Source organism: Chelon labrosus (genome assembly GCF_963514085.1).
Source record: "Chelon labrosus genome assembly, chromosome: 23".
NCBI lineage: Eukaryota > Metazoa > Chordata > Actinopteri > Mugiliformes > Mugilidae > Chelon > Chelon labrosus.
In genome coordinates, this window is record NC_140356.1 from 4,545,071 (window position 1) to 4,561,427 (window position 16,357).

General features: G+C 43.2%; 2 protein-coding genes across 2 annotated transcripts; both read left to right on the forward strand.

Moving 5' to 3' along the window:
- Positions 1-132: 132 nt before the first annotated feature.
- selenoo2 (selenoprotein O2) lies at positions 133-6,011 on the forward strand (the record flags this gene model as incomplete). Its single annotated transcript, XM_084573852.1, has 9 exons — positions 133-566; positions 1,223-1,426; positions 1,526-1,703; positions 1,814-1,944; positions 2,145-2,422; positions 2,543-2,705; positions 2,991-3,176; positions 4,631-4,787; positions 5,313-6,011. The coding sequence occupies 9 exons, from the start codon at positions 133-135 to the stop codon at positions 5,469-5,471; spliced, it is 1,890 nt and encodes a 629-aa protein (XP_084429978.1). The 3' UTR covers positions 5,472-6,011.
- Positions 6,012-7,283: 1,272 nt separating this feature from the next.
- LOC311508863 (NACHT, LRR and PYD domains-containing protein 3-like) lies at positions 7,284-16,312 on the forward strand. Its single transcript, XM_084573853.1, has 11 exons — positions 7,284-7,988; positions 8,066-8,089; positions 8,169-9,957; positions 10,050-10,223; positions 10,448-10,621; positions 10,707-10,880; positions 11,402-11,575; positions 11,674-11,844; positions 12,088-12,261; positions 14,042-14,088; positions 14,818-16,312. Exons 1-11 carry the CDS (start codon positions 7,700-7,702, stop codon positions 15,399-15,401), a joined length of 3,774 nt encoding a protein of 1,257 aa, XP_084429979.1. The 5' UTR covers positions 7,284-7,699; the 3' UTR covers positions 15,402-16,312.
- Positions 16,313-16,357: the final 45 nt, after the last annotated feature.

Genomic DNA, 16,357 nt, shown 5'->3' on the forward strand with positions numbered 1-16,357 from the left:
TTTAAGTTCTCCACCACATTTGGCAGTGTTTGATGCTATTTTACAGTCTGCTTCAGGGTGCCACACAGTTCAGTCCAGATTACTAGGGGTTATTATGACTGACCGGCTCGCATTAATCTGCAGCCAGTCTCCATGGAGTCCTCTCAGTGTACGGCCTCGGCTCTGGAGCGCTTACCTTTCAACAACACCGCGCTGAGAAAGCTGCCGGTGGATGACTCAGAGCAGCCCGGGTCCCGAACCGTCCCTGGGGCGTGTTTCTCCAGAATCCGGACACTTCAGCCCCTGGTCCGCCCCAGCTTCGCGGCCCTGTCCGGGTCAGCGCTGTCACTGCTCGGTCTGAGCGCGCAGGACGTGTTGAGCGACCCTCTGGCTCCGGAGTATCTGAGCGGCTCCAGGCTGCTGCCGGGCTCCGAGCCCGCAGCGCACTGCTACAGCGGGCACCAGTTCGGGTTGTTTGCGGGTCAGCTGGGCGACGGAGCGGTGATGTACCTGGGGGAGGTGGAATCGGGCACCCATGGGCGCTGGGAGATCCAGGTTAAAGGCGCAGGGGTCACACCTTACTCCAGGTAAGTCATGCATTGTTGCCATTCATGCACATCTTATTCATCAACCGCCTATGAACAGGTTATAAGTCTGGGACTAAAAATAGTGTTTTTAATTGTTTCTGCACCAAGTAAGAATAAGGCAATTTCAGCAGGTGACACAGTAAATCCTTCTGAAGTCTTTCTCACCAGAGGAATGTGAATGCATTAACCCAGAGAGAGCTGCTTAAGAGCTTAACTGCTTGGCACACATCAAATGTGTCTCCCATTGCTCAACAGCTGTGTGTGCAGCCTCTCAGCCTGACTTGAGCACATAGTATTGTTCACTCATTCATAACGATCATTCATTACAGTTCTATAGGTTGAGGGGAGGGGCCTCTGTGGATCATCCCACAGATACTTGATCAGTTTGGGATCTAGTGAATTTGGAGGCCAGGTCAACACCTTGGTCAGCACATTGAATTGTCACAAGATGGTTGATGTTATTTACTTCTCCTGTCAGTGGTTTTAATGTTGTGGCTGATCGGTGTACAACTACTGTCAATTTAAAAAGGTAGGCCTACATGTAATTCACTGTTGTTCATTTTGTTTGTAGGCAAAGTAACTGACACAAAACAACATGTGTCATATTCTAAGTAGGCACTAGTTAATTAGACTTGAATATTTGATGGCTTTTTCAGAGATGGTGATGGAAGGAAGGTGCTTCGCTCCAGCATCAGAGAGTTCCTGTGCAGCGAGGCCATGGCTGCCCTAGGGATACCCAGCACCCGCGCAGCATCCCTCGTGACCTCTGACCTCTACGTGAGCAGAGATCCATTCAACAGCGGCCGTCGTGTTCGCGAGTGCTGCTCAGTCGTCCTGCGTCTCGCGCCTTCCTTCATCAGGTTTTCCTATTTTTTGTCAGTGCACAAAAAAGAAGTGATGTTGTCAAATGTGGATGTTCTGTTAAGTCTTGTTTTTTTACTATTAAAAAAAAAAAAAAGGTTTGGATCTTTTGAGATCTTTCTGGGCAGAGATGAATTCTCAGGCCTGCAGGGTCCCAGTGCAGGGCGGCATGACATCCGCGCTCAGCTGCTGGACTACGTCGTTGAGACGTTTTATCCTGGCATTCAGCAGGCTCAGAGCAACCGGAAAGATCGGAATGTGGCTTTTTTCAGAGAGGTGAGGACTGAGCCGTGAGGGGAGAGGAGTAGTGTTCGAGACCGCGGTTCTCTTACTTAATGCTGGTGTTTTAACATTTTGATCATCGATTTTGTCTTGTGCATCCACAGGTGATGATTGACACCGCTAAGCTAGTGGCCCAGTGGCAGTGCGTTGGTTTTTGCCATGGCGTCCTGAACACAGACAACATTAGCATCCTGGGTCTTACTCTGGACTACGGCCCGTTTGGTTTCATGGACAGGTAGGATGCTGAAAGTGCAAGTCAGAGTTGTCTTCATTTATCCTTTAGACTACTTTTCCATCCATTAAATTAAGCTATTTTCAGCTCTGCATATATAAATAGATCAGCAAACAATCTGTTTTGATAAAAAGCAAATACAAACCATATTTCATGCCAGTTCCAACACATTTCTATGTGGAATTAATCCCTCTGTGTGTCAGATTTGATCCAGATTTTGTCAGCAATGCTTCAGACAAAAGACGGCGCTATTCGTACCAAGCCCAGCCTTCTGCGTGCCGCTGGAACCTGGCTCGCCTGGCTGAGGCGCTGGGCTCCGAGCTCAGCCAGGCGGAAGCAGGAGCTGTCCTGGATGAATTCATGCCCGCGTACGAGGCCTTCTACCTGTGTGGCATGAGGAAAAAGCTGGGTCTTGTGAGAAAAGAAGAGGTGGGGGACAGCGAGCTCATATCGGAGCTGCTGCGAGTCATGCACAACACAGGTAAAAAAAAAAAAAAAAAAGAAGGAAAAGACTCCTAAAACTGCTCCAAATGTGATCATGCAACTTCTTCTAAATCCCCTGTTTCCTGCAGTGTCATACTGTGTTCTCATGCATTTCCAGGTGCAGATTTCACCAACACCTTCCGCCTGCTGAGTCGTGTCCCCTGGCCTGAGCAGGGCGACAGTGAGAGGTCCACTGTGGGGCCTGTGGTGGACCTCATCCTAGAGCAGTGTGCCTCTATTGAGGAGCTAAAGGTGGCTAATAAGCCAACAATGGAGGACCGATGAGGGGGTGTATGGTGGTGGGGTCTCTTTATTTTCAACATCTATAGCTTCTCCACCATACGCTCCCAAGTAATGTACATCTAATCCTTCCTGACCACTTTCAAGTCTCATGTGATTTCATCTGATATGCTCTTCTTTTTAAATGCTAGCATTATGGGAGACAATCTTACCAAGATAATATGTAAGTTAAATGTATGTTTTTATTGTGGAGGACAGTAATAGGCACACATGGACCAGCATGCCAGTGCCAGAGCTGGATTTTACGGCATCTTCTCTGTTTTTAGAGAACTGGCGACGATTCTGTCCATGGCACAAACCAACCCAGTCATGTTTGGGATGGTGGCAGAGAGTCCAGGTGTGGCCCAGCAGCTGGAGCTCATGGGCCGGCTTAAGGAGCTCCTGGAAACAGATCAAGACGAGCTCAAGGAAAAGCAGCGCGACGACTGGATGCGCTGGATTAGCCGGTACAGGTAAGAAAACGCAGTCTATAAGTCAGAATTGCATTTGATTGTAGTTAAAATGTATTTAATACACAAAAAACTAAATTGTTTAATCAACTTTATTGGCCAAGTATGCACATACATGCGAGTGTACCATTAATATGCACTCAGGACTACATACGGGGATCAGATTAGGGAGTCAGATGCTTTGGCTCAAGAGAACTTTGGACGTAGTAAGTACGGAAAGTTTGGACTTGAGTACTTGGTAGTTCAATTCAGAAGACAAGCTCTGGAGGACGGTCACTCTGCAGTGAAATAGCAGAGTGTTTCATAACCACAGCATGCATTTCACAATTTACCTCCAAGGGCATCCTCAATAAAACTGGCAGGGCAAGAACATATCAGGACCATAGTTAGTCAGACACATACTTTGAAATATGGTGTCTCAGAAGTCCACGGGATCTGACAAGAACCCGTTCTGAGAAACACCCTTTGTCATTCGAACGCCACAACAACTGTTACCAAGTTCAATGAAAAACTTATCGCCCGAACAGGGACTTGAACCCTGGACCCTCAGATTAAAAGTCTGATGCTCTACCGACTGAGCTATCCGGGCTTCAGTATCTTATATAATGGGATTTGAACACATCGTTCTATGTTCTTTCAAATTTAAAAAGTAACTTTAACATTATTTGGGAGTCAAAGTTAGGGCCTCTGGCACCATATGGATGAATCATACCTATGGACAGAAAGAAACCTATTTCCTGTTGCGTGTTTCCAATTGAATGCTAAGGTTTTCCATTAACAGTGGATCAGATAATTGCATGCAATGTGAAAGGTCCGAGAATTAACACCTCTCCCCCCCCCCCACACACCCTCCATGTTTGTCAAGGTTTTATAATGTTATAACTGTATTGTTTTTGTTCAGTGCTACTGTTCTTCTCAACCTTGTTTACAGCTGGCGAACTTAACATTATCATTTGTGTAGTTGTATAGTTGGTGGAGACCAAAACAGAGTTAAATGGAGAAAAATGATTCCTGCTATAATGTGGCTTTGTCTAAGCATTTAATTTAAATAAATAAATGTTCGTTTATTGCCAGTTGATGTAATACAGCTGTGACTGAGCTTAATGATGAAAGTATTACAATAAATATATATCTGTGTCACTATAAACTGGGTGTCTTTGCGGACACCCACAGAAAAACACCCTACATTAAGTTACTGTTAATGTTATCTCTGTAAACTCATAATCTGGATATGGATGTGGACTGCTAACTCATCATCAGATAACAGCGCTGGTTTCAGAGGTTGCTGACTGTGCAAACTTAACATTTCCTACTGCTTCACTAGCATTTGCACAGACTCACCGTGTGCAGAATAATATCAGATCAGGGTTTCTCACAGAATGATAGATGACGACTGCCTGACCACTTATTGCCTCACATTTTGAGTAAAATGAGACGTTTGCATTTTTCTTCTGTAGGAGGCGTTTAGCGCAGGAGTTTGATGGCACAAGTGACTTGACCCTGATCAAAAGTGAGAGGATCAGAGTGATGAACAGCACCAACCCCAGAGTGGTCCTGCGCAACTACATTGCCCAGAATGCAATTCTGGCTGCGGAAAAAGGGGACTTCTCTGAGGTCAGAATACTCTCTTAAATTTGAATTATTCCACGTGTAAACTTCCACACGGACATCCAAGTCTACCTACGCAGATGCTGGTCTACACTATTTGACTTCAATACTGTATCAGAAACCTGAAAAAAACACACACACACACAACCAATAGTAAAGACAGGGAGTGATTCTTAAAGGTAGTATTAAATTAAAAGAATTAAAAGGAGCATGTTGCTTACATCAGTTCTTGGGACAGTAGCATTTCCTGGAATGAGGGAAGTGTCGTAAGTCATTTACAGTAAACTAAATCTGCCTCTAGGTGGAGAAAAATAGCCATTAGTTGTGCAAGCGCACAGAGATCATTGAACTCTGTTTTGCTGTTTGACATGCAGCTGCTTTAATAGACTTCAGTCAGCCATGTTTTTTTTTTCATGTCTTCGTCTCCCAAAGCGCAGACCTTTTATTGTCCAATAATGGGATTCAAATTCTGTTTCATGCAAGTCAAGTCCTAGAGAATGACCGTCCTCTTATTTGCACCTTGTCCCTTAGATCACCAGGGTTCTCGAAGTTCTGGAGAAACCATACTCTGATCTTGAGCCTTTTTGTGGACCTCCTGCAAGCGGCGAAGAGGAGCTCAATGAGAGGAGGGGCGGTGTCGCCTATGACGGGAAGCCTCCTGCCTGGGCACAAACAATCTGTGTCACCTGATCCTCGTAGAGCCTCTCAGGCAGCTGAAGGAGGGAAGTCTGTTTCCACTGGTGGACCACATGGGCCACAGACTGCATGTGGTCTTCTAGTTTCCCATGCTTCTGTTGACCCATGTTTCTATGTTGTTGGTGTGCATGGAAATGTTGTTTTGGTACCAGCACCTCATTTTCTTTTCTACATTTCCACCTCAGACTTCTCTCCTGCCTCCTGAAGTGCAGATGCTTTGTAGCTTGGTGTTTTCCAGTGTTCATTGGTGCAGAATTGGTTTATGACATGCCTTCATTGCATCAAATTACGTAAAGATGAATGCACAGAATAAGGAGCATTAACACACTGTAATACATAAACCACTGATGCTGCTGATGAAGTATGATGGCTCAGATTACCAGTCACACGTTGATCTGTCTGGGCCTGAAACACCAGGAACACATCAATGTTTTTACATCAAGTTCATACTCATTAAACTACCTTTTTGTCATTACGTTTACATTTATCATGTTTTTTTTCTGCAGTTTTCTTTCAGATTTTCCTTTTACTCTGTTGCCTATGACAAACGAATGGAATCACTGCATGTTGACCCAACAACAGAGAGCTGATTTAATGATTTATGTGAACTGAAATCCCCACAGTGCTCCATTGTTGTTGCAGAGTTAAGGTCTTTATCTGCCTTTATTGTTGTGGTACTGTTTCAAGGCCATGTAAATAGGCCAAGTCACTGTAAATGGGCTTCCAGGAAGTATACATGCACATGCTGGGTATCCATTGACTTTGAACAGCTACAGTAAACTCTGAACTGTGATCATTGCGTAAATGTCTACAAGAACACCCTATATTATTGGTACTTTCGAAAGAAATGCAAACCCTCCTGCAGTCTTGCTTCTCACTAATAGCAAGGTAAGCAATTTTTGTTTCTATTTTAGATTATACGGCTAACAGAACAGGAAGTTCAGTGTGGATGTAGCACAGAGTGAAACTAATAAAACCTGATGGGTGCATCACTTCATCTGCCTCTCTTACCCTGATGCCCCCATCACTCTGGAACAGGGTAAATCTGGACTCATCAGACCACATGACCTTCTTCCATTGCTCCAGAGTCCAATCTTTATGCTCCCTAGCGAACTGAAGCCTTTTTTTTCCAGTTTTTCATCTTCGAAGAACACGGTTGTTTAAGAAATGAGAAGCTACTCATTGCATCAGTTAGGGTTAAATAACTTGTTGCCAGCTGAAAGATAATCACCCATGCAGTAATTATCCAATAGGAGGCTATTTGCTTAGGCAAATCCAGGTATATGTAAGGCAGTAGTACGTATTTCCTGTGTGAATACTGGGAGCGACGCGAGTTGAGGCAGCAGTCAGCTGAGCCTCACCTCGGATTGCGCAATCTCTCACACACTGGATTAGGTTCGTGTCCTTGGCGCGTGTCTGTGGCTAACTCTTTGTGTGTCAACAATATAATGGCTGTGCACCTATTTATCATGTGCCATAATTTTCCACAGCCCAGTTAATGTATTTCATGTATGAGTGTAACACATTTGGTCTTGTTTATCATTAAACCGCACTGAAAAAGCACGAGACGAGGCAGCCATTACTTACTGGGATCTTTTCCCAGTGTGAAAGCCAAACATAGAAGATTGTATATCTAAGTTTAAAACTTTCTCAAACTCGACCTTCAGTCAAAACAGTAAGTGGTAAATGATGGAAGATATTTTGTTTAACAGTCTGTATTAATAATGGATCAGATCATTAGAAGATTTAACAACTCAATACTATTAAACTATTAAACTATTTCAATATATATTTGATTAAGGTGACGATTTGGTTTTAAATTCAAATATTTCCATTTGTGTCTGCTAATTTGAGATATGAAACGTAACCAGTTAGTGTGAAAGCAGCCAACTGAATGGCGAATTTAAGCTATTCCATTGGGTTCATAATTGTGCATCTGTGCCTCACCAGCCATAAACCTCATCGCACGTCACTGATATATACCCATATCACCATCTGCAGCAGACTGGCTAAACATGTTCTTCGTTCTTTCAGTTGTTTATTGTGTGCAATGACTGTCCTACCCACCTGACTATAAATACACAGCACAGCAGGAAGCAGACGACACCAGCCTGCATCAACTCAAAACTGAAAGTGTTGCTGCATTTGAAACTTACATCAGACAGAGGATGTCCACTCAAACAACAAAGAGGCTGATTGCATGAGAGACGCAGAAAACAGATATGGCTTGTGTTCCTGAGCTGCTCTTGGACATTTTGGAAGAGCTGGTTGATAAGGAGCTGAGGACATTTCAGTGGTTCCTTTACAGTGATGTTCTTGAAGGATTCCCACATATTCCCAGGTCACGGATTGAAGGATCAGACAGAGAGGGGACTGTGGATCTTGTGGTGAAGACATATGGCTATGACAGTGCTGTTACTGTTACTGTGGATATACTCACGAGGATGAAACTCAAACTCTGGGCTGAAACACTACAGAGGAAATACAAAGAAGGTAAAACACGTTTAAAAAGTAAAACATGGGACTGTTTTTTTAGTCTGTAAGGTTAGTTGCGTAACAGCTTTGTTCTTTCGTTGTCTCTTTATCAGTTCCAGGCAATCAGATAAGCAAGGGTAAGATAAGAGAAACTCACACAAACATGCACACATAGTCATGTGGACACGATCATACATCTATGTACACAGACATAATATTTAAGTGAAAGACTTTTATTCTTTCTTTGTACAGAAACTGAACCCCACGCAGTCAGAGAAAGACTGAAATCCACTTTGAAGGAAAAGTACCAAAACATTTATGAGGGGAATGCAGATGAAGGGGACACAGTCTACCTGAACAAAATCTACACAGAACTACATGTGATCGAAGGAGCCCAGGGAGGCTTCACCGAGGAGCATGAGGTCAGACAGCAGAAGTCCACGCATGTGACAACAGAGGAAACGTCCATTAAAGTTAGTGACATTTTCAAACCCAAGCCCAACCAGCAGAAGCGAATCAGAACTGTGCTTACCCTGGGTATACCCGGAGTGGGTAAAACTGTCTGTGTGCAGAAGTATACCCTAAGCTGGGCTGAAGGAAAGGAAAATCAGGACATCACCTTCCTCTTTCCACTTCCTTTCCGTGAGATAAATCCAAACATAGGCGAGAAGGACTACAGTCTGATGCAGCTGCTCCATCAGTTCTTCCCTGAGGTAAAGCGCCTTGAGAAGCTGGGAACAGAATGCAAAGTCCTCTTCATCTTTGACGGCCTCGATGAGAGTCTCCTCCCCTTGAATTTCAAACACAACAAGGTCTTGAGAGATGAGACGGAGCCTGCCTCACTTGATGTGCTGATCACAAACCTCATCACAGGGGATCTGCTCAGCAATGCACTCATCTGGATCACCTCCAGGCCTGCGGCGGCCAGCCGGATCCCTCGAAAGCACATCCACCAGTGGACAGAGGTGAAAGGCTTTGCTAACGATGAGAGGGAGGAATACTTTAAGAGACGTTTGGGCAATAATGACCTTGCCACCAGGATCATCAACCATGTGAAGTCATCGAGAAGCCTCTACATCATGTGCCAAATACCAGTTTTCTGCTGGATAACTGTAACTGTAATGAAGAAAATGATGCGAGACAATGTGACAAGCGGCATGCCCAGCACCCTGACTGAGATGTACGTGTATCTCCTTCTCTGCCAGACAGACCGAATGGTTGAAGGACACTACCCAATGAGCAGTGACAACGTTGTTTTGAAGCTGGCAGAGCTTGCATACCGGCAACTGGAGAAGGGCAAACTAATCTTCTATGAGTCTGACCTGAAAGAGTGCGGCATGGATATCAAAGAGGCAACCATCTACTCAGGAGTTTGTACAGAGGTCTTTGTGATGGAAGGAAGAAGGAGAAGGGAAGTTTTTAGCTTTGTACATTTGACCATCCAGGAGTTTCTGGCAGCTGTATATGCCCATTATTCATACATGCAAAAAAAGGACAACGTTCTCCTTGGATACCTGAAAAGGATGTCCATGAAATGGTTCCCCAAATCTGTTTTCACTTTTCATAAGACTGCCATTGAAAAAGCCTTGGAGAGTCCAGACGGCCACTGGGACCTCTTTCTCCGCTTCCTTCTGGGACTCTCGCTGACGTCGAACCAGGAGCTCCTCTCTAGAATATTGCATTTTGAAGTTGAGGGAAAGGAAGATGTTGCCACAACTATTGAGTTCATTAAGGAGAAGATCAATGAAGACCCAGAAGCCAAGCTCAACTTGTTCCACTGTCTGAGTGAGCTCAAAGAGGAGTCTTTAGTGACGGAGATTCAGACCTTTGTAAACTCCAGGCAGCTTGCAGGCAAAAAACTGTCTCCAGTCCAGTGGTCAGCTCTAACCTTTGAGCTGATGACATCAGATGCAACTGAGGAAGAGTTTGACCTGAAGAAGTACATAAGATCAGAAGAGGGTCTAGTGAAGCTGCTGACTGTCATTAACTCCTCCACACGTGCTCTGTAAGTTTATGTGTAACAAAGCAAAGGTTCTTGGACCTTGCCTCTTTCTCATCCCACAATGAAAGAAACAAATGGAATTGTGTGTTTTCTAGGCTAAATCGCTGCAACCTCACTGAGAATTGCTGTGAAGCTTTGGCTACCGCACTGAGCTCGACCTCCTCTCATTTAACAGCACTAGACCTGAGTGACAACAGCCTGAAGGATTTGGGAGTGAAGCTGCTTTCAGTCGGATTAAGGAGTCCACACTGCAAACTGAAGATTTTAAGGTCTTGTGACAGTGTTGTTATAAACTGCGTCTTCTAAACCAATGATTGCACAACATATTCCTGCAAACAGCAGCAACTTGTGTGGTAGTAAATGCTGTGGTATGGGTTTACTTCTCTTTGTTGTCATGGTTACAAATAAATTAGCATATATGCAGTCCATTTCTTATTTTGCAGTAGTGCATTTGCTTTTGCAATAGCAAACTCTCTTTATTTCCTTATTTTAGATTGCATAAGTGTAAACTAGAAGGAGACTGCGGTGAAGCACTGGCTCTTGCTGTCAGCAAGGAGGCTACCCAGCTCAGAGAGTTGGACTTGAGTGCTAACGACTTACAGCAAGCAGGAGTGAAGGCTCTGTGTGTGGGACTGTGCAGCCACCACTGTAGACTGGAAACACTGAGGTAAGACCAGATTCTTGCACACAAACTTAAATTGTTTGCTTGGACTTTAATTTAAGAAATGCATTGGTGAATATTCTTTGTGTAGGTTGAATCAGTGCAAGCTGAGAGAGGGCTGCTGTGCAGATTTGTCTTCGGTTTTAAGCTCAGGCTCATCCCGCCTGAAAACTCTAGACCTGAGTAACAACAGCTTGAAAGATTCTGGTGTATCACTGCTTGTTGATGGACTGAAGAGTCCACACTGTAGACTGGAAATACTCAGGTTAGTGCCTGCTTTGCTAAACTATGACTAACTATTTTTCAGAGCTACATCAGGGGCCTGTCATGTCACTGTGTCAATTTTCTGGCTACGGTTAAGATATTGCTAATTCAGTTTTTTGTTTGCATTATAATGTGTTTGATTAAAGCTGCATAATTCAATGTTTGACCTGTAGATGGCAGAAGAATACAAAGACAAGGTAACAAACAGCTAGAAACAGTATCGACTCATAAAGTTGCTAAAGCTAACGTTACAGAAATTGCTAACCTTCTTGCACGTCCTGAAATATGAACAATGTTATACCAATGGAGTAGTGCCTTTGACCATATATCCAGTTTATCAGCTTGCTAAAAATGAACTTTTTGCAGATGTATGTATCCGCCTTATTATCTTGGCATACTATAGCACAAAATGGCTTAACAAGATCAATAAATGAAAATAACATTTTATGGAATGATGATAACCTAATAAACAAAGGATAAAAGGGATATTTGAAAAAAAATGACTTTTCCTCCACCTCTCAGACTGAGCTGGTGTGGCCTGTCACAGAAATGCTGCGATCCCATTGGCTCAGCCCTGAGCTCTGATTCTGGCCACCTCAGACAGCTGGACCTGAGTGGAAACAACCTGCAGGGTCCGGGCATAAAGCTGCTGTGCTCTGGACTCAGAGGTCAGCACTGTAAGCTGGAGACATTAAGGTAAGGTCACACTGGGTCAGCGGACACACATTATATCAGTGTAATCATGACCAGTATTCATGCATCTGTGAACTTATGAAACATGTTCTCATCTGCAGGATAAATGAGAGCAATCTCCAGAAATGCTGTGCTGATTTTGCATTAGTTCTCAGCTCCAACAGCTCTCACCTGAAGGAGCTTGATCTTAGTGAGAATGACCTGCAGGACATAGAAATCAGCCTACTTTCTACTGGACTGGCAAGTCCAGACTGTTCACTGGAAAGATTGAGGTAAAATGGCTTTATATTAAACTTTAGATGTGGCTAATTTCATCACAAATAATCCTAACAGTAATGATATACAGTATACACATAAGATGCAAATGCACTTGAGCTTCGTTAAAACTTTACAGGTTGACAGTTAGTAATGGCAAGTAAGAGTTGCAGAGTATATGTTCATCTCTGCATAACACACAGAAAAGTGAATGATGGGTTTGAAATGCTAATAACCTGCCTATATATACATATCTTTAGGTTGTCGTTCTGCGGAGTCACGGAGAATGGCTGCACTCATTTGGCTTCAGCACTGCAGTCCAACCCTTCTCACCTGAGGCAGCTGGACCTCAGCTACAACTACCTGCAGGACTCTGGGGTGAAGCTGATCTCTGTTCATCTGGACAGCCCACTCTCCAAATTAGAAAAACTCAGGTGAAACTAAAGCTTGGTTTACATCAGTACTTTCTGGGTTTGCAATACAGTGGCTTGCAAAAGTATTCATACCCCTTGAACTTTTCCACATTTTGTCACATTACGACCACAAACATGAATATATTTTATTGGAATTTTATGAGAAAGACTGACACAGAGTGGCACACAATTGTGAAGTACAAAGAAAATTATACATGATTTTAATTTTATTTGCAAATAAAAAACTGAAAAGTGCAGTGTGCAAAAGTATTCAGCCCCCTTTTCTCTGAGTGCAACCAATTGCCTTCAGAAGTCACCTGATGATTGCTGAATGATCGAATGTTGACCTAATGACTAAATAGAGTCCACCTGTGTGTAATCTAATCTCAGTACAAACACAGCTGTTCTGTGACGGCCTCAGAGGTTTGTTAAGACAATATTGGGGAAAAAACAGCATCATGAAGTCCAAGGAACACACCAGACAGGTCAGGGATAAAGGTGCGGAGAAGTTTAAAGCAGGGTTAGGCTATAAAAAAGGTTTCCCAAGCTTTGAACATCTCACGGAGCACTGTTCAATCCATCATCCGGAAATGGAAAGAGTATGGCACAACTGCAAACCTACCAAGACACAGCTGTCCACCTAAACTTACACGCTGAACAAGATCAGAGATGCAGCCAAGAGGCCCATGGTGACTCTGGACGAACTGCAGAGGTCCACAGCTCAGGTGGGGGAATCTGTCCACAGGACAACTATTGGTTGTGCACTGCACAAATCTGGCCCTTACGGAAGAGTGGCAAGAAGAAAGCCATTGCGGTTACAGAAGATGAATGAATTAATGAATGACTCCCTAAGATGCCAAGATCTCTTGAAGGGGAATTACTGTTTTTTACAAACTGGACCTTATTTCTGGCATAAAATACGACCGTTTACTCACCCATATAACTTTGATGTAATTTGGAGTTATTCGCGTATATCCATATAGTGGGAGTGACTGGGGCACCGAAACGCTCTAAATAACGCATTATCTGCTGTGAAACTTGTTCATTTCACCAGTATTTTGTTATGCTACACTAGTGCTATTCCCCGTTGAGTCTGGAGTTACCTGTTGTCATCGTCTGGGGTCTGTAGATTGACCTACAGACCTCTGACCTGGATGGTGTCATCTCTGAGCTTGTTTACCTGTAATTTGCTACTGCTAGTTTTTTGCAACATGGCTGAATATTTTTCATATTCTGAGGCTGTGGACGACGGCTTTGTTTCTGATGGCCGTCCTTACCGTTTTGAGCCAGAGTATACATATGAGGAGTTCATTGAAAGGAGGATGCGGAGGCAGAGAGGGGAAAAACTGGCCAAAGAACAACAAACCGCTGCATTTCCGCAAATAGATAACTCCAGACTCAACGGGGAATAGCACTAACGTATCATAACAAAATATTGCCGTTTTGCGGCAGATAATGCGTTATTTAGAGGCTGCGTTGTGGTGCCCCAGTCACTCCCACTATATGGATATACACGGATCTAAATATCTGACGAAGGATGCCAAACAAAGTTATATGGGTGAGTAAACGATCGTATTTTATGCCAGAAATAAGGTCGCAGTTGTAAAAAACAGTAGTTCCCCTTTAACATACACAACCCATTGTGTTTAAACACTTTATGAGGCTCTGTACTTCCATTCCCTTATCAGAAAAGGAAAAAAAAAACATGTGCTACACATGAACTGACAGAAGGTGCAATGTGGCTACCTGAAAAATATGTCCAATAATGACTCATGTTTCTTATATGTCCCCCTGTCTACAGTGTGGACCACAATGCTGAATGTTACTTGAAATCATCGCTGAAAAAATGTAAGTTGTGTGTTTTTCTACTATTTAAAAGTGTGAAATAAATGCATACGTTCTCAGTTTCTTTTATTTTATCAAGCTAGTTTTTATCCCAGAGGCACAGATTCAGAAGTTAATTAACAATATTTAAAAACTTGTTCATGCACAATCATTTATATGCGAACTTTACACATTACTTGTTTAATTTTGAAAGCATCCGTGTGTATTTTTGGGAGTGTCTGTTGTTTCGTCATTTGCCCAACAGATGGCAGGATTTTCATTCTGTCTTTCGTATAAAAGCTCGAGCACCACTGTGTGGAAAATCTAAAGAACTTTTTGACATTACAGCATGACTTGTTTTTTTGTTTTTTTTACCTTGTTTTTGAGTTTTGAGATAAAATCTAGGTTTAAAAGTAAGGTGTAAAACTGAGTTTTTAAACTAGTACGGGAGTGTCAAACATATGGCCCGGGGCCCAAAACCGGCTTGCCAGATGGTCCATTCTGGCCCGCAGGATGAATTTGGTAAAGTGCAAAAATTACACTGTGGACATAACACAACACTAAGACCTAGAACTATACAGAGATGGCACTTCTTTTTCTTAAGAAATGTTTTGTAATAGTATAGATTCATAACGTACTTGTTGTTCTTTGCACTAAAACAAAGGGAAACGTTTGGAGTTGTCATTTGACCTTTTCGCTGATGTGAAACCAAAGCTATGAGTAAAAACTCTTTTTGATTTGTGTTTTTCACAGATGCGTGCACACTGACATTCGACATGAACACGGCAGCCAAGTCGCTCTTTCTTTACGACGGGGGAAAGCAGGTGACATGGGTCAGAGAGAAACAGCAGTACCCTGACCACCCTGAGAGGTTCGAGAGCGTCTCCCAGGTACTGTGCCACCAAGGCCTCACCCAGCGCCACTACTGGGAGGTGGAGTGGCGTGGACGCTGGGTGGATGTCGCCCTAGCCATGAGGGGAATCCGTCGGAGGGCAGGTTATGACCTTTGCGGGTTTGGCTCTACTGACCAGTCCTGGAGTCTGTACTGCTGTGAGGATCACTACACCGCTCAGCACGACCAGCAGTCGGTGGAAATACCAGCACCTCCGTCTTCCTCCCACAGGGTCGGGGTCTATCTGGACTGGCCAGGGGGCACCCTGTCGTTCTACAGTGTGTCCTCTGGGACCTTGAGACACATTCACACATTCTACAACAACTTCTCTGAGCCTGTTTACCCTGGGTTTGGGATGGAGCAGGATGATTGCTCTGTAATTATTTGTACAGAGGTGAGCGCGCAAGAAGTCATTTCTTACGCAGAAGGAGTGAATGAATCCTGAGTAAGGGTTCATTTGAGTACACATACATGAACAAAGCAACTTTTGTTTTACATTTTAGATTCTTTAAAAATCCTCCCTTTTGGCAATTTACTGAAATAGCCTGGACTTCATTTCTGTTATTGCTGTACGAGTTTCACTCTTGTGCCTTTATCCGGTCCATGTACTTTTAGGTATTTCAAGTTTAGCTTTACTTTTCCATACAACGGAGCACAGACATAACTGTGGAACAATATCCAGATGTAATTTTAGACTTCACGAGTGTTTCACCAAGAAATATGTGAGAACTTTGTCCTGAACATGCCCCGGACTGTCCAAACGCTCTATGCCTGTCACTTCCCGCCACGTCTCTGCAGTGCCCTTTATGCTAACACTTTATAATAACTAATGGTACTAATGCATTATACATGTTTGTAAAATGCTGCATTAATATACCTTAAGTAAACTGTTCATAAACCATTAGGTAATAATGATATAATTATAACATTATCTCCGTGATGAAAATACGATTTCAAAATGATTAGTAAAGCCTTAGTGAATAACTGGTTGCTTACGTATAACTTGCATGTAATCCGTTTAGTCATCTAAAACAATACTGAAGAATCCTATTGCGAAAACATTTATACATATGTTCGTGTTTGACTGAACATTTACCGAAAGTTTTAACCCACTCCACCCAGCGGTATTGCTGTAAGACTTCTGTTAAGGTAAGACTAGACACTATCCCATGGTTCCAGCTAGTGCCTGGTCATGCACATTTCACTCATCTGTTTTATATATACAGTGGAAACATTTCATCATACACACACAGTGCTGTCCTTAGATCTCATCTCTGTTACCTGCTGCCAGTGATCTGTGAAGTCATTTTTAAACCTTTCGATCAATCCTTTGTTAAATTTCTGGAAGATTTTGGAAAATGTATTTCTTTTTTTACTGATCATCCCTTTTTCCAGCTTTTT

Coding starts and splice junctions, on each gene's coding strand:
- LOC311508863 (XM_084573853.1), top strand. CDS start 7,700: ATGGCTTGTGTTCCTGAGCTGCTCTTGGACATTTTGGAAGAGCTGGTT. Junction 10,881..11,401: donor TGTAGACTGGAAATACTCAG/GTTAGTGCCTGC, acceptor TCCACCTCTCAG/ACTGAGCTGGTGTGGCCTGT. Junction 11,845..12,087: donor TGTTCACTGGAAAGATTGAG/GTAAAATGGCTT, acceptor ACATATCTTTAG/GTTGTCGTTCTGCGGAGTCA.